Raw genomic sequence first — 13,767 nt, 5'->3', positions numbered from 1 at the left:
AGAGACATCCTAAGAGGAAGGTGAACATAGAGGATACCCCCAAACTCCAACCACGCCGTGACTATAGTTAGACTACACAAAATTAGAAAATGTGAAACTCTTTTGAACGCTGGATTTAGGGCTGCACCCACACTATTCTGTACTTCTAATTCAAGTGGATCCAAAGCATGAGCACAATTATTTTGGCAGGGAAAGACGACACTAATAACGACATAGCCTGAAAGACAATTAAATCGAGAGGCTATCACACTTGACTTATGCTACAGGCTACTATTCAGTGAATTTTTTTTAAATAAACCTATAATAGGCACCTGGGAGCTGACAGTATACAGTTATCCAGTCTACAGTGTAGCAGCTTGCTTTGAGCAGTTTTAGACACAACTTTGTTCGACTGTGTCAAATACAGCAAATGTGTTCCCGTCAACGTTAACCAGGCCTCTGAAAATTGCTTTATGTCTAAAACCGCTCAAAGCAAGCTGCTCCACTGTATACTGGATAACTGTATACTGTCAGCTCCCAGGTGCCTATTATAGGTTTATTTTAAAAAATTCACTGAAAATTCATTGAATAAAGATATATATATAGTTGTGCATCAATTATCGGCACCCTTTTAGTCCATACTTTGTGCTACCTCCCTTTGCCAAAATGACATCTCTGAGTCTTCTCCTATAACGCCCGATGAGGTTGGAGAATACACGGCGAGGGATCTGAGACGTTCCTCCGTACAGAATCTCTCCAGATCCTTCACATTTCGAGGTCCACGCTGGTGCATTCATTGATTCAACTATGAATTCTGCATCATATCAAAGAGTGCTTGAAGATAATGTGATGTCATTGTTGAAGTTGAAGTTAAACTGGACCTTTCAACAGGATAATGATCCTAAGCACACGAGCAAATCCACCAAAGAACGGCTCAAAAAGAAGAAACGGAGGGTTATGGAATGGCCTAGTCAACGCCTGGATTTGAATCCATTAAAATGTTGTGGGGGGGATCTGAAACTGGCAGTACATGCAAGAAAACCCTCAAACATCTTTCAACTGAAAGACTATCGCATGGAAGAGCGGTCAAAAAATTCCAGCAAGCCTGGTGGACAATTATATCAAACACCTACAAGAAGTTAATTCTGCTAAAGGAGGCAATACTAGATTCTGACGCCAAGGGTGTACTTACTTTTTCCACAGAAGAATATCACATCACACATTATATTTCTGTTGAATAAATGATTGAAAAAGCTAGTTTTCCTCGTGGGTTTCTTCAAGTATATCAACTTTATTAATAAGCACTGTGTCAAAGATGATCAAATGTTTCCTTGTACAAATGTCAAATAGCCAACCGTTTCCATGGGGTGTATTTATTTTTTCACATGACTGTAAGTGAAAGACTGATCTCCAGTTATCAGAAGCATTTGGTTGCAGTTATTGCTGCTAAAGGTGGCACAGCCAGATTTTACAACCCCGATTCCAAAAAAGTTGGGACAGTATGGAAAATGCTAATAAACACAAAGAGGAGTGATTTGTAAATGTACTTTGACTTGTATTTAAACATGAAACATATATAAAGACAAGGTATTTGATGTTCGACCCAATCAACTGCATGTGTTTTGAAGGTAAACATTGATTTTGAAATTGATGCATGCACCCAGCTGAAAACCTGAGAAGGAGAGTTTTTGTTTTGTTTCGGGGTTTTTTTCAGGTAAACACAAACGGTGTAGATATTCCAGCACGGTCCCCATCATTAAGCTTTATGTGCTCTTGTGATATCTCAGGGGATTTTATGACCGTCTAGGTTATGATATACTATCGGGTGGAGTTCTTTTCCTTTCACACGTTCATATTTTCCCAAAATTCGACATAAAATATATGGTTGAAATCACAAGAACATTTAAAACACTAAACTATTATAATCATAGACTGCAGCTGTCAGCGTCACAGTTCTCTCCGTCTGTCTCTCGTTGTTTTTTCTTCCATGTCTCCAAATTAGAGAGAGAGAGATTATTTCCTGTCTCTGTCTGCTGCACGATAATGTCTGATAGTCTACCTGTCATCCTGTCTGATGAAAGACCTCCCTGTGGGGCATTAAAAAGTGTTTTAGTGAGCTAATAATAGATTAGGTCACGCTTGTCAGCACCTCCATGTTCCAACGATGAATAAGAATATATAAAGTGGAATAAGAGCTATTTCTAAGGCTTTTTAATGTGCACATAGTGCTGTTTCCTGCCTTTAGGGTCAGTGAGTCTCTCATTGCTGGTTCACATAATGATGGTAAGGCAATCAAACTGGTACAGTTAGGTTTTTTTCACACCAGGCCATTTGTCCGGAGAGTTTGGTATGTTTACTGAAGCGTAAAACACTTTTTTTTTTTTTTTTTTTTTTTTTTTTTTTTTTAAATCCTGGTTGAATTGGATTAACTTATAACATTGCTTACTGTTTCAAGTTTAACGATGGTAGAGAAAGGGTCGTTACGGTTTTCAGAGGAGACACAATACTTTATTGACGGTCCCCTTCAAAAGTATTGGAACAGCAAGGCCGATTCTATTGTTTTTCGCTATACATTGGGTTTGATATAAGGTTCATCCGCACAAATGACACTCGCAGCTTCTGTTTTTCTGATCCTGTATCACTGACAATGTTGTGTTTCATGTAGGATAGAAACTAGCATCTTAATTCATGGGTACTGATGTACAGTGTACTGTTCGGTTTATGTGTTGCTCTGTGAAATGGTGAACAGTGATGTAATGGAAATTTAAACAACAATACTTTTCTAAAGGTCATAAAGACCTAATTTAATAGACTTTTTGTTTTTCAGTTTTGCTACTGAAATATCAATAAAGCACTTTTTTGCTTTATCAGATGTGTGTATATATACGGCAGCGGAGAATTGTCTGAACTGAAGGAATTTACAGTTTTGAGTGGAAGTATTTCTCCGTAAAGCAGCACGAAGCTGTATTGTGTCATCAGTATTATTGCCATGCTCTGATTTACATGCTTTGTGCCTAATTTATTGTTATTCAAATCCTGGAGTACTAAATCAGATATGTTTAAGGATATTTTTTAAATCATATCTATGTGTATATAACGTAAATAATGTATTTGCTTATTTTCTCTCATCAGGAGTATCTAGATGTTCTGGGAAGGCCGATGGTGTTAGCAGGCAACCGAGCTAAGCAAGTTCAGTGGACCAACGTGTACCAGGATGCTCTGGTGAGGAAGATGAGCAACCTCACGATTATCTCAGTGCTACTTGATCTGCCTGAATAGTCCATCTAACAGTATGTTTATGAATCTTAGATTTAAAGAAAGGAGCTTAGAGATGGAAAGGTACAATTGTACTTCTAATTTAGTACGATCAACTCGCTCTCGCTAGATAATAAAACGGAAAATCCACCGGAATTTTGCTTCACGGGCATCCGCCAGACTGGAGTGTAGTGTAGCTTCCTTTCTGAGACAATACTGCGCGATCAATATATGAATCAATCGAATCTAATGTGTAATTGTTATAGTACTTGTTTTTATTGTTACAGTACTTGTTTCACAACACTAATTGACATTTGACTGCTCTCTGTTTAGACAGGTCGAAAGGGTGGTCAATAATGAGGGGGAAAGTGCGCAGAGAAATCCCCATTGCAAAAATAACACGGAAAATAAACAAACAAACAAAAAAAACAAAAAGTGTTTGGTCGGATTTTATCCGTACCGTGTTGCCCGTATTAATTCAGTCACATTCGCCTTTCAGGCTTAGTGGTCAGCACGCTCGCCTCACACCTCCAGGGTCGGGGGTTCGATTACACCCTGGCCCTGTGTGTGTGGAGTTTGCATGTTCTCCCCGTGCTGCGGGGGTTTCCTCCGGGTACTCCGGTTTCCTCCCCCAGTCCAAAGACATGCACGGTAGGCTGATTGGCGTGTCTAAAGTGTCCGTAGTGTATGAATGGGTGTGTGAGTGTGTATGTGATTGTGCCCTGCGATGGATTGGCACCCTGTCCAGGGTGTACCCCGCCTTGTGCCCCATGCTCCCTGGGATAGACTCCAGGTTCCCCGTGACCCTGAAAAGAATAAAGCGGTATAGAAGATGGATGGATGGATGGATGGACATTCGCCTTTCATACAACATGCGGTTTTAATTAGTGCAGCCATTTCCTAAATATAAAAAATTTCATTCAAGTGAGTCTTTATATCTGTAACACAGTGTAGCATGAAGGAGAGAGGTGAATCAGTCAGAAACAGGATGGATCAAACCTGCTTATCAGGGGCTTGCAGCGTTGGAACATTACCTTTGGGGAAAATAAGCGAATAAGATGCAGACTATATTTAAGCTAGCTGCACTCCTACACGAGCAGCCACATTTGGAATTATCTCCGTATTGGCTAGCGTCTTTTGTTTGTCATCATGTTCCACAAGTGCATAATTTCATTGACATGGCTTTTATTTGTTTTCACTGCGAAACAAACATTTCTGCTTGTACTCTTAATTATAATGGAGCTCTGCCTCAATGTGTCCAATTTCCACACAGTTCCTTTTGTTGTTTCTTCTCGACAGTAATAGGCTGACTTCATGTTTTCACCTCTTCTCTGCCACCCTTTTACTTCCACGTACTTTTCCGCTCAGTACGACTATGAGCATCTTTTAAACTCGTTAATGTCGGCTTTATGTATTAACTCCCATTAGACCCCTTGTGATTTGTTTGTGTATGTAGTCAATGCACTGTGAAAAGTAAACATGCTCAATTTGTGAAAGATCCATTTCCGTTCAATGCAGTTCAGCATTTGTCTTTCCCATTGTTCTGTTGGTATTGAGAGTAAGATTTATCTCCTGTATTTTTTCCCCCCTCTAGGGCTTGGGTTTGGTCATTACTGGGACGATGCCGGTCTTCAATCTTACTACTGATGGGGACTCAAAGGTTATTTCTTGATGCTATCATCAGTCATTCAGAATGAGATAAAACACTGTTTTCACTCATTTCCATTTTTAATATGTATTCTTTATAAAAAAAAAAAAAAGTTATGATATATATCGTCTAAAATGGAATTAAGAGAAAGAAAATATATGATTTATGTCAAATTATGTGGCCAGGTTCATTGTTATTCTCTTAACATGTTTATTAACATGTTCAGCTTTGTTTCTAAGACAAGAATATAAAACATTACCATAGCATAATGAGTCTGTCCATGTGAAAAGCTAAGAGCTGGTTGTTGATTATAGTATGACATTGAAGACGAAGGACATTTGAGACATGGTTCCCCAGTCCTGCTTTTTTTTTTGTGTGCGCACACGTATTGTCTCATATAGCGATTCTGCCACCTTGTGGCCAAATATATCATAGTTTCATCTCTCATCTCTCTGTATGTGTTTTTCTTGTTGTGTTTTGCAGAATCAGCTTATTCTGGGAGTCATGGGTGTAGATGTTGCACTTAGTGAAATTAAGCAGCTCACGCCACGGTATAAAGTAAGTGATACCTCACACACACACACACACACACACACAGCCAGCTTTACATTGTGAATACACTTTGTTTTCTGTTTACACAGCTTGGAGCCAACGGTTACACCTTTGCCATAGACCCCAATGGCTATGTTCTGCTGCACCCAAACTTACAACCTAAGGTAAGAAGGAGAAAAAACAGGAAGAAAGTGAAGTATCGTAATGCGGTGTAGTTCTGTATACACAGCGGGGGAAATAAGTATTGGACACGTCAACATTTTTTTCAGTAAATATTTTTCCAATGAGGATATTCACATGAAATTTTCAAAAGACATCAGCATTAACTCAAGAAATCCGGAAATATAAAGAATTCACGACATTAAAGTCTATAAATATAGTTATGTGTAATAAAGTGGAATGACACGGGGGAAAAGTATTGAACACGCTAACTGAAATTTATTTAACACATAGTGGAGAAGCCTTTGTTTGTAGTGACAGCTTCAGGATGCTTCCTGTATGAAGAAATTAATCGGCCGCAGTATTCAGGTGTGATTTTGGTGCTTACTGGAAGATTCAGAAGTTTTGAAATACGCCTGTATCCGATTCCAGCGATATGTTTCGCAACAATAAGGTTGTGAAGGTCTTGGGAGAGCCCTTTGCTTTTATCCATGATGAGATGTTTCTCGTATGACACCTCGGTAACGAAAAGCCTTTTTACAGACCATCAATTTACTGACCCAGCTGATATTCATTCGCACAGATAGGAGGGATAATTACTTTCTAACTACGTACGGATTTCAGCTGGTTCCTTGCCTTACCTTGTCTTGGAGAACTGCTTTTTCTTAGCGTGTTCAGTACGTTTTTCCCGTGTCATTCCACTTTACTACACACAACTTTATTTATGGACTTTAATGTTGTGAAGTCTTTATATTTCCGGATTTCTTGAGTTAATACCGATGTCTAGTGAAAATTTCATGTGAATAGCCTCATTGGAAATATATTTAATGAAAAAAAAATGTTGACGTGTCCAATACTTATTTCCCCCGCTGTAGATGTGAATGCTCCTTTAAATATATTAGGTGCTTTTTTTTTTTTCTTTTTTTTTAAAAAATAAGCTGACATTGATAGGCATCTCTACTTTTCAGATCATTAATTTCAGAGAACCAGTTACACTTGACTTCCTGGATGCAGAGCTGCCAGACAACAACAAGGAGGAGGTAAACGTGCATGTGGCGTTATTGCAACATCCACACTGTGTTCAAACAGTGTCTAAATGAACTAAAACACCTTATAAAATCGACCTACTGTTTCGTTGTCTCTCAGATCCGTCGGCAGATGATTGACGGCAAGCCAGGTCAGAAGAAAATCAAGACATTAGTTAAATCTGTTGACAAGGTAAGGTACCTACACATACTCCAGGCTGACATGTTCCACTAGACACACCCACATCCATATAAAATGATTATGGATATCATTAATGAAGAACTGTGAAAGTCAAATGCCAGTAAACCTTTAGTTTAATGCGAAGTTCATTTTGATGTTGGCTGTTGCTTGAAGTATGTTGGGACATGGTAGGTTACGTATGTGGCTCTGTGATTAAGTTTCCTTCCGAACTAGTGGAGTTGTTCTTAGACAAGTGCGACTAACATATTCATCACGCTGTGACTGTGACCTCGCGTATGGAATAAATAAAGGCCCCCCGCTGTGTGACCCTCTGCCGTTCTGCCTTTGATCACATCACTGAGGAGCTCCATTTCTTTTCCTTGTGGACCTTCCAGTCTCATCACTTGCCCGCTTCACAGCTGCAGTGTCAGGGTTAATAGATTCCAGTTCTTCAATAGAGCGTGAGGCACACTTCCCACATTGCAGTCTGTATTATGCTGCGTTAGGACACACCTCCATCAGGGCTCGCGACACAAACAACTCACCGTTGTGAGACAATCGGACGAGGATGGGAAAAATGTCAACAGTACATGTTCCGAGGCAGTGCGGAATATCAGTAAATCGACAGTGAATTTGTTACCCAGGGTGCACGTCAGCGTCCTCTCTGTGACGGTGCAGCTTTCTCCTCTTAACATTTGCTGCAGTCTTTTACGATGAGTGTAAAAGTTTTTGAGTGCTTTTTAGCACATCTTCCTCTTCATGGGCAAGACAAGTATTGGAAGAAGATGAGTCCCAATTTAAGGTAATGGTTACGAGGTGACCGGTTTTGTTATTAGTACTCAGCTAGGGAATGAGTGCGTAGGAATAGTCCACTAGTTCAGAAGGAAATTGTTAGTCTGGTATGTAAGGAAAGAGAACAGTAAACGCTGGCCAGTAAAACATTGTATTATAAGTATAGATGGCAACAATCTGATACCCAGTGTCACGATCTGGCCGGCAGATGGTGCAGTATTATATACCGATTGGGGTAATGGTGCCACGCGGTAATGTTTCCATGTTCTGCTCTGGTTTCGTGTTTCATGCCATAGTCCTAGTTAAATGATTGCCATGACTAGTTTCTTGTTTCAGGCCATAGTTAAGCGACAGATGAGTATTTGTTGAAGTGGGTAATTGTGATAAGCGGTAGCAGTCCCAAGTCTTGTTCAACGTTTCAGGTTTCATGCCTCAGTTCGAGTTCTTGCTTAAACCTCGGCTCCCGTTTGCTTGTACGCCGAATGGAGTTGTCAATAAAGACTTTGATCCCGCACGCACTTCCGGTTTAAGTCTCGTAACGTAACACCTAGTCTGTGTATCGGGCGAATACAAGTTTTTAAAATAAAAAGTGTTGAGAAAAAATATTGGCTATCGAATCCTGTAACAAAAGGCAAAGATTGGAATTGGATTTGGGAAAATAAATATTTTAGGAATTATTCAAGTAATTTGAAGTGGAGATGTTTACATATAAAGAGACTTGGTTAGTTTCTCTCTTGTTAGGATTGATTTTTTATTTATTTATTTATTTTTTAAATTAAATGTATACATTATGCTTTATTATATTTATTATATCAGTCCCTCCAGGATTTAGCGCCTTTGCGATCGCAGAAATTAACGGAAGACGAAGGACACTCCGCAATATTTGGAGAATATGCGATGGCAAGTTTCAAAATTCAAAATGAAGGCAGATTTGGGCCAAGACGCGTCATGTGACGTCATCACAAGGCACATTCAGTCAAAGCCCTCTTTGATCCATCGTGCCTTTGAACATGAGTACAGCTAAACGGTCTCATTTACCAACATGCATCAAGGCGAAAGACCATGCAAAACGATTTCTGCAATTCAAGTAGTTTTCCACAAAGAAAAGCGCAAAAAACTCGAAGTTGCATCGCAAATTTTGAAGAGGGAAAAAAAAACCCACAGGAAAATCGAGCGTTTTGGCCGCAAAAATCACAAAAAAAAAAAAACCCACCTGTACGGACTGTTTATATTTACAGTTTAAGTGATTTTCATATGAAAAGGTCTTACTGTGATTTTTTTTTTTTTTTATTTGAATTGAAGCTTGGTACTTTTTAAAGCAAACAATTTGTGCTGAGTATCGGCCGATTCTCAAGGCTTCAGTATCGGAAAAGAAAAATGGGTATCATGCCATCCCTAATCATAAGTAATGTCTTGTCAGCGTGGTTCTGTATGCGGGCTTGTGAAAGGTGTTTGTTTTCTTTTCTACAGCGTTACATTGACCAGGTCACTCGGACTTACATCTGGACACCAGTAGATGGCACAGACTACAGGTAAGGATAAGCACACCATTATCTAACTGCTTTGCTCAGTAACACATCATCATTACCATCACCTTGTCAGTCCACTTATAGGATGACGCCTTGGCTTGTTTCATTCCCAACAGTTTCTACAGCATGACAGGAATTAAAAACAGTCCCAAATCCAGTCATGATTTGGGTAAGCAGGGTTTAAAAACACACCCTGTAAAAAAGCAAGCAAGCAAGGTGTCCATTTTCAGCTTCGGTCTATTTATCTTCATTAGAAAGGGCTTTATATGTAAGTATAGGGACAAGAAATGACATCACAGCAGCAGGGAACCAGGTTTGATCTTGAGCTCAGTCCACGTGGGCCGTAAAACACTCCAGTAGGTGAATTCACTGTGATAACTGACTGTGAATGAGTGTGTGAAATGTGATGGACTGGCATCCCATCTAGAGCGTGTTCCCACCTCACACCGCGAGTTCAGTACAACCCTGACTCAGATAGAGTGATGTCTGAGAGTGTAGATTAACTCAGGAGGCAACCAGTCTGACCTTTTTCCATCTAAGTCCCTCAGTAATTTGCTGGTGAATTTGATGGAAAGCATGGCACGCAGCGATGCCAAACAGTAAAAGTGTGTGCGCTGCAAAAAAAAAAAAAAAAGGGAATCTTAGCAATTGAAAATATCCTGAATATGAGCCAATTTATCTAATCGTTCTTATTTTGAGATTATTACGAATCAAATAGAAGACAAATCAGCCAGATAGGTTTTTCTTTCTTTCTAAATCCAAGGTTGACATTTTCTTATTCTATTGGGAGATCATTTTGCTTCTTTCTAGAAAAAAAAAATGCTTGAAACTATAGAAATAGAACAAGCTTGAAATGAGTAGAATGTGTATAGAAATGGGGGGGACGGACGGACGATGGCTTAGTGGCTCGCATGTTCACCTCGCACCTCCGGGGGTTGGGGGCTCGAATTCCGCCTCCGCCGTGTGCACAGAGTGTGCATGTTCTTCGAAGGTTTCCTCCCCCGCTTTCCAAAAGACATGCGTCGTGGTCCGATTGGCATTTCCAAATTGTCCGTAGTGTGTGAATGGGTGTGTGAGCGTGTAGGATTGAGCCCTGCGATGGGTCGGCACCTCGTCCCGGCTCCCTGCGACCCTGTGTAGGATGAGCGGTATGGGAAAATGTATGGGTGGGTGGATGTATAACAGGAAGTACTAGATTCATTTCACTGTTCCCTGTTCGAGATATTCTCACTTGCTAAGATGTTATTGTTCTCAGTGCCTGCGGTTCCGAGTGTGAGGAACGTATGCTTTTGAATTTTAGTTGGGTTTTTTTAAAAAAATCCTACCTGTTACTAAGGTACAGTACATAAAAGTGGAAACATGAGTGGAAGTAAAATATCAATACTCTAGTCATTTTAGCATGATCTACTGTTTGCATTCGCACACAGCTGCCCTCAGGAAGATCCCCAGGAAGTGATGCTGCTACATACTGCTTCTACATACGTGGCTAATGTCATGCTAAGCTATTCTGAGTTTAAATAGTGAGCGGAAGGTAATAGCTGTGGTCCGTAGTCTTGATTCAGATTGTGTGTTATGTTCTGCAGTCTGGGTTTGGTGCTGCCTACATACAGCGAGAACCACATCAGGGCCAACCTCAGTGATCAGATCCTGCAAGTCCAGTGTAAGTATTAAAAACACCTAGACAGCCCAGAGTCTGTCTTTCCGTCTCCTTCAGGTAATTCCTCCCGGCTCCCTTCTCTACTCTTAACCCTCCTAACCCAACCAGGTGACCTCTAGCAGCATCGGCACGACCAGCCCAAACACGGAGTCTGAAAAATGTCCAAGGACTGTCTGCTTTCCTCTCTTCCTCTCCATAGACATTGGGGTGGGACAAGAAAGAATGGAAATATTCTTCTGTCGTCCCCCCCTCTTCCTCCCTCCTTTATCATACTCCTCCCCCCCTTTTTTCCTGTCCTCATGCTGTTCTGTACTGAGGGGATTTTTCTTTCCCCGCAGGGTCGAAAAGAAAAACCCCTTGCCAAAAAAAAAAAAAAAAAAAAATGACAGAAAGGTGAAAGCTGTGGGTTTTATTGTGTTACTATGTTAAGTTGAAAATAATGGTGACCATTATTTTTCTTTTGCTCTCGCCTCTTCTCTCTCATGATGATGATTCTGAAGCACTTTAACCGCTTTATATTGTTTGTATGGGATGTGTGAAAAGAAACTTTTCACTTCCCCTGATTTCCTTTTCTGTGTGTGTTTTTCTTCAATCTTTTCTTTTCTTTTTCTTTTTTTAAATAATTTTATGATTTCTGGGAATGCTAACTGTAGTGTGTTTTCTGTAACCAGCTTTGGAATCATTTATGCAACACAACATAATGCTCCATGATGGGCATTTGTTCAGCACTGGAGATGGAGATTTTTTTTGTGGGTCTCTCTCTCTCTCTCTCTCTATTTCTCACTCTCTCTCACTTCTCTCTCTCTCTCTCTCTCTCTCTCTCTCTCTCTCTCTCTATATATATATATTTCTCACTCTCTCTCACTTCTCTCTCTCTCTCTCTCTCTATCTCTCTCTCTCTATCTCTCTCTATCTCTCTCTATCTCTCTCTCTCTCTCACTCTCTCTCACTTCTCTCTCTCTCTCTCTCTGTCTCTATCTCTCACTCTCTCTCACTTCTCTCACTTCTCTCTCTCTCTGTCTCTATCTCTCACTCTCTCTCTCACTTCTCTCTCTCTCTCTACCTCTCTCTCTCTCTCTCTCTCTGTCTCTATCTCTCACTCTCTCTCACTTCTCTCACTTCTCTCTCTCTCTGTCTCTATCTCTCACTCTCTCTCTCACTTCTCTCTCTCTCTACCTCTCTCTCTCTCTCTCTCTCTGTCTCTATCTCTCACTCTCTCTCACTTCTCTCTCTCTCTCTATCTCTCACTTCTCTCTCTCTCTATCTCTCACTCTCTCTCACTTATTTCTCTCACTTCTCTCTCTCTCTCTCTCTCTCTCACTCTCTCTCACTTCTCTCTCTATATCTCTCTCTCTCTCTCTCTCTCTCTCTCTCTCTCTCTATTTCTCTCTCTCTCTCACTTCTCTCTCTCTCTCTCTCTATCTCTCACTCTCTCTCACTTCTCTCTCACTTCTCTCTCTCTCTGTCTCTATCTCTCACTCTCTCTATGTCTCTATCTCTCACTCTCTCTCACTTCTCTCTCTCTCTCTATCTGTCACTCTCTCTCACTTATTTCTCTCACTTCTCTCTCTCTCTCTCTCTCACACTTCTCTCTCTCTCTATCTCTCACTCTCTCACTTCTCTCTCTCACTACTCTCTCTCTATCTCTCACTCTCTCACTTCTCTCTCTCTCTCTCTCACACTTCTCTCTCTCTCTATCTCTCACTCTCTCACTTCTCTCTCACACTTCTCTCTCTCTCTATCTCTCACTCTCTCACTTCTCTCTCTCACTTCTCTCTCTGTCTCTCTCTCTCACTCTCTCTCTCTCACTTCTCTCGCTCTCTCTCTATCTCTCCCTTGCGCTCTCTCTCTCTCTCACTTCTCTCGCTCTCTCTCCCTCTCTCTCTATCTCTCCCTTGCGCGCGCGCTCTCTCTCTCTCTCTCTCTCTCTCTCTCTCGCTTCTCGCTCACTCTCTATCTCCCTCTTGCTCTATCTCTCTCTCGCTCTCTCTCACTCTCTCTGTCTCTCTCTCGCTCTCTCTCTCTCGACCCAGTTGCTCCTCTCCTTCTTCAGCATATACTCGTGCGTGTTTCTTAAGTTTGTTTTTAATGTTACATCAGTCATGACTGTGGCAGTGTGTTCTGAAATGTCTTTGTCTTTTAAATTTCGGCCACGTTGTTTGCCGGAGTTTGATGTTTGCTCTTTTAAGCTTTTTCGTTCAGTTCCATGTTCATTTTCTTTCTTTTTTTTTTGACTCACTTGATTTTCCTTCTTCTTAAAAAAAAAACACAATATTTTTATTCAAACAGTAATTGAATAAAATATTGTCTGTGATCCCCCCCTCCTCTCCTACCCAATTCCCCCTGTTTCTTTTCTTGCTCACTCCTTCTCTGACGGATCCGCACAGTAAAAGACACCACGGGCAAGTATACTCCATATTGGTCCACCTCCTCCTCCCTTATTCCCCTTTACCCTCATCCCCTTGTTCTCTTGTCCTCACCCCCCCTGCTGACACCCACCTTCACCTTTTCCAGCCTGCTTGCCTCCTCTGTTCCCCTGCTGGCCTTGCCTTCAAGACTCTACTCTTCCTCTTCCTCTGCCTCTTCCTCTACCTCTTCCTCTACCTCACTTTCCACTCACCCACCCTCCTGCTGCAGCACGCACACATCTCTCTCGCTCACCTCTCTTGCTCACTCTTTCATTCCTTCTCTCTCTCTCTCTCTCTCTCTCTGGCTAAACCATATTCAGATCTCTTTCACTTGCATCCTGAAAATAAATAAATAAAATGTTCTGCACATGTCACAAAAAAAAAAAAAATCGTTGGATTTCACCGTCCCTTGGGGAATTTTCCTCTTTCTCTCTCTCCTGTTTTACTCCCTCTATCATTTTCTGTGTTATCTGAATTTCCTATCCCCTTGGTCAAGTAGAGAAGCAGTAAGAATAGGTGAAACTGTCTATTTGACCTACTGGATTCTAGTAGATTTTTAATGTTCCTCCGGTGTTGTACTGT

The 13,767-nt window shown here is 40.9% G+C and overlaps 1 protein-coding gene across 4 annotated transcripts in view; it reads left to right on the top strand.

Moving 5' to 3' along the window:
* The window catches only part of cacna2d2a (calcium channel, voltage-dependent, alpha 2/delta subunit 2a), a 337,274-nt gene that overhangs the window by 304,148 nt on the left and 19,359 nt on the right, over positions 1–13,767 (top strand). For all 4 annotated transcript variants that reach the window (XM_053683490.1, XM_053683489.1, XM_017480023.3 and 1 more), the window contains 8 exons: positions 3,112–3,201; positions 4,829–4,894; positions 5,366–5,440; positions 5,524–5,598; positions 6,562–6,633; positions 6,740–6,811; positions 9,062–9,123; positions 10,704–10,780. In XM_053683490.1, coding sequence (XP_053539465.1) covers positions 3,112–3,201; positions 4,829–4,894; positions 5,366–5,440; positions 5,524–5,598; positions 6,562–6,633; positions 6,740–6,811; positions 9,062–9,123; positions 10,704–10,780 — 589 coding nt within the window. The remainder of the gene's footprint in view (positions 1–3,111; positions 3,202–4,828; positions 4,895–5,365; positions 5,441–5,523; positions 5,599–6,561; positions 6,634–6,739; positions 6,812–9,061; positions 9,124–10,703; positions 10,781–13,767) is intronic.

The sequence above is a fragment of the Ictalurus punctatus genome, chromosome 11 (assembly GCF_001660625.3).
Source record: "Ictalurus punctatus breed USDA103 chromosome 11, Coco_2.0, whole genome shotgun sequence".
In the NCBI taxonomy this organism is placed as follows: domain Eukaryota; kingdom Metazoa; phylum Chordata; class Actinopteri; order Siluriformes; family Ictaluridae; genus Ictalurus; species Ictalurus punctatus.
Note: the sequence above shows the minus strand (reverse complement) of the source record. Positions and strands in the feature narration are given on the sequence as shown.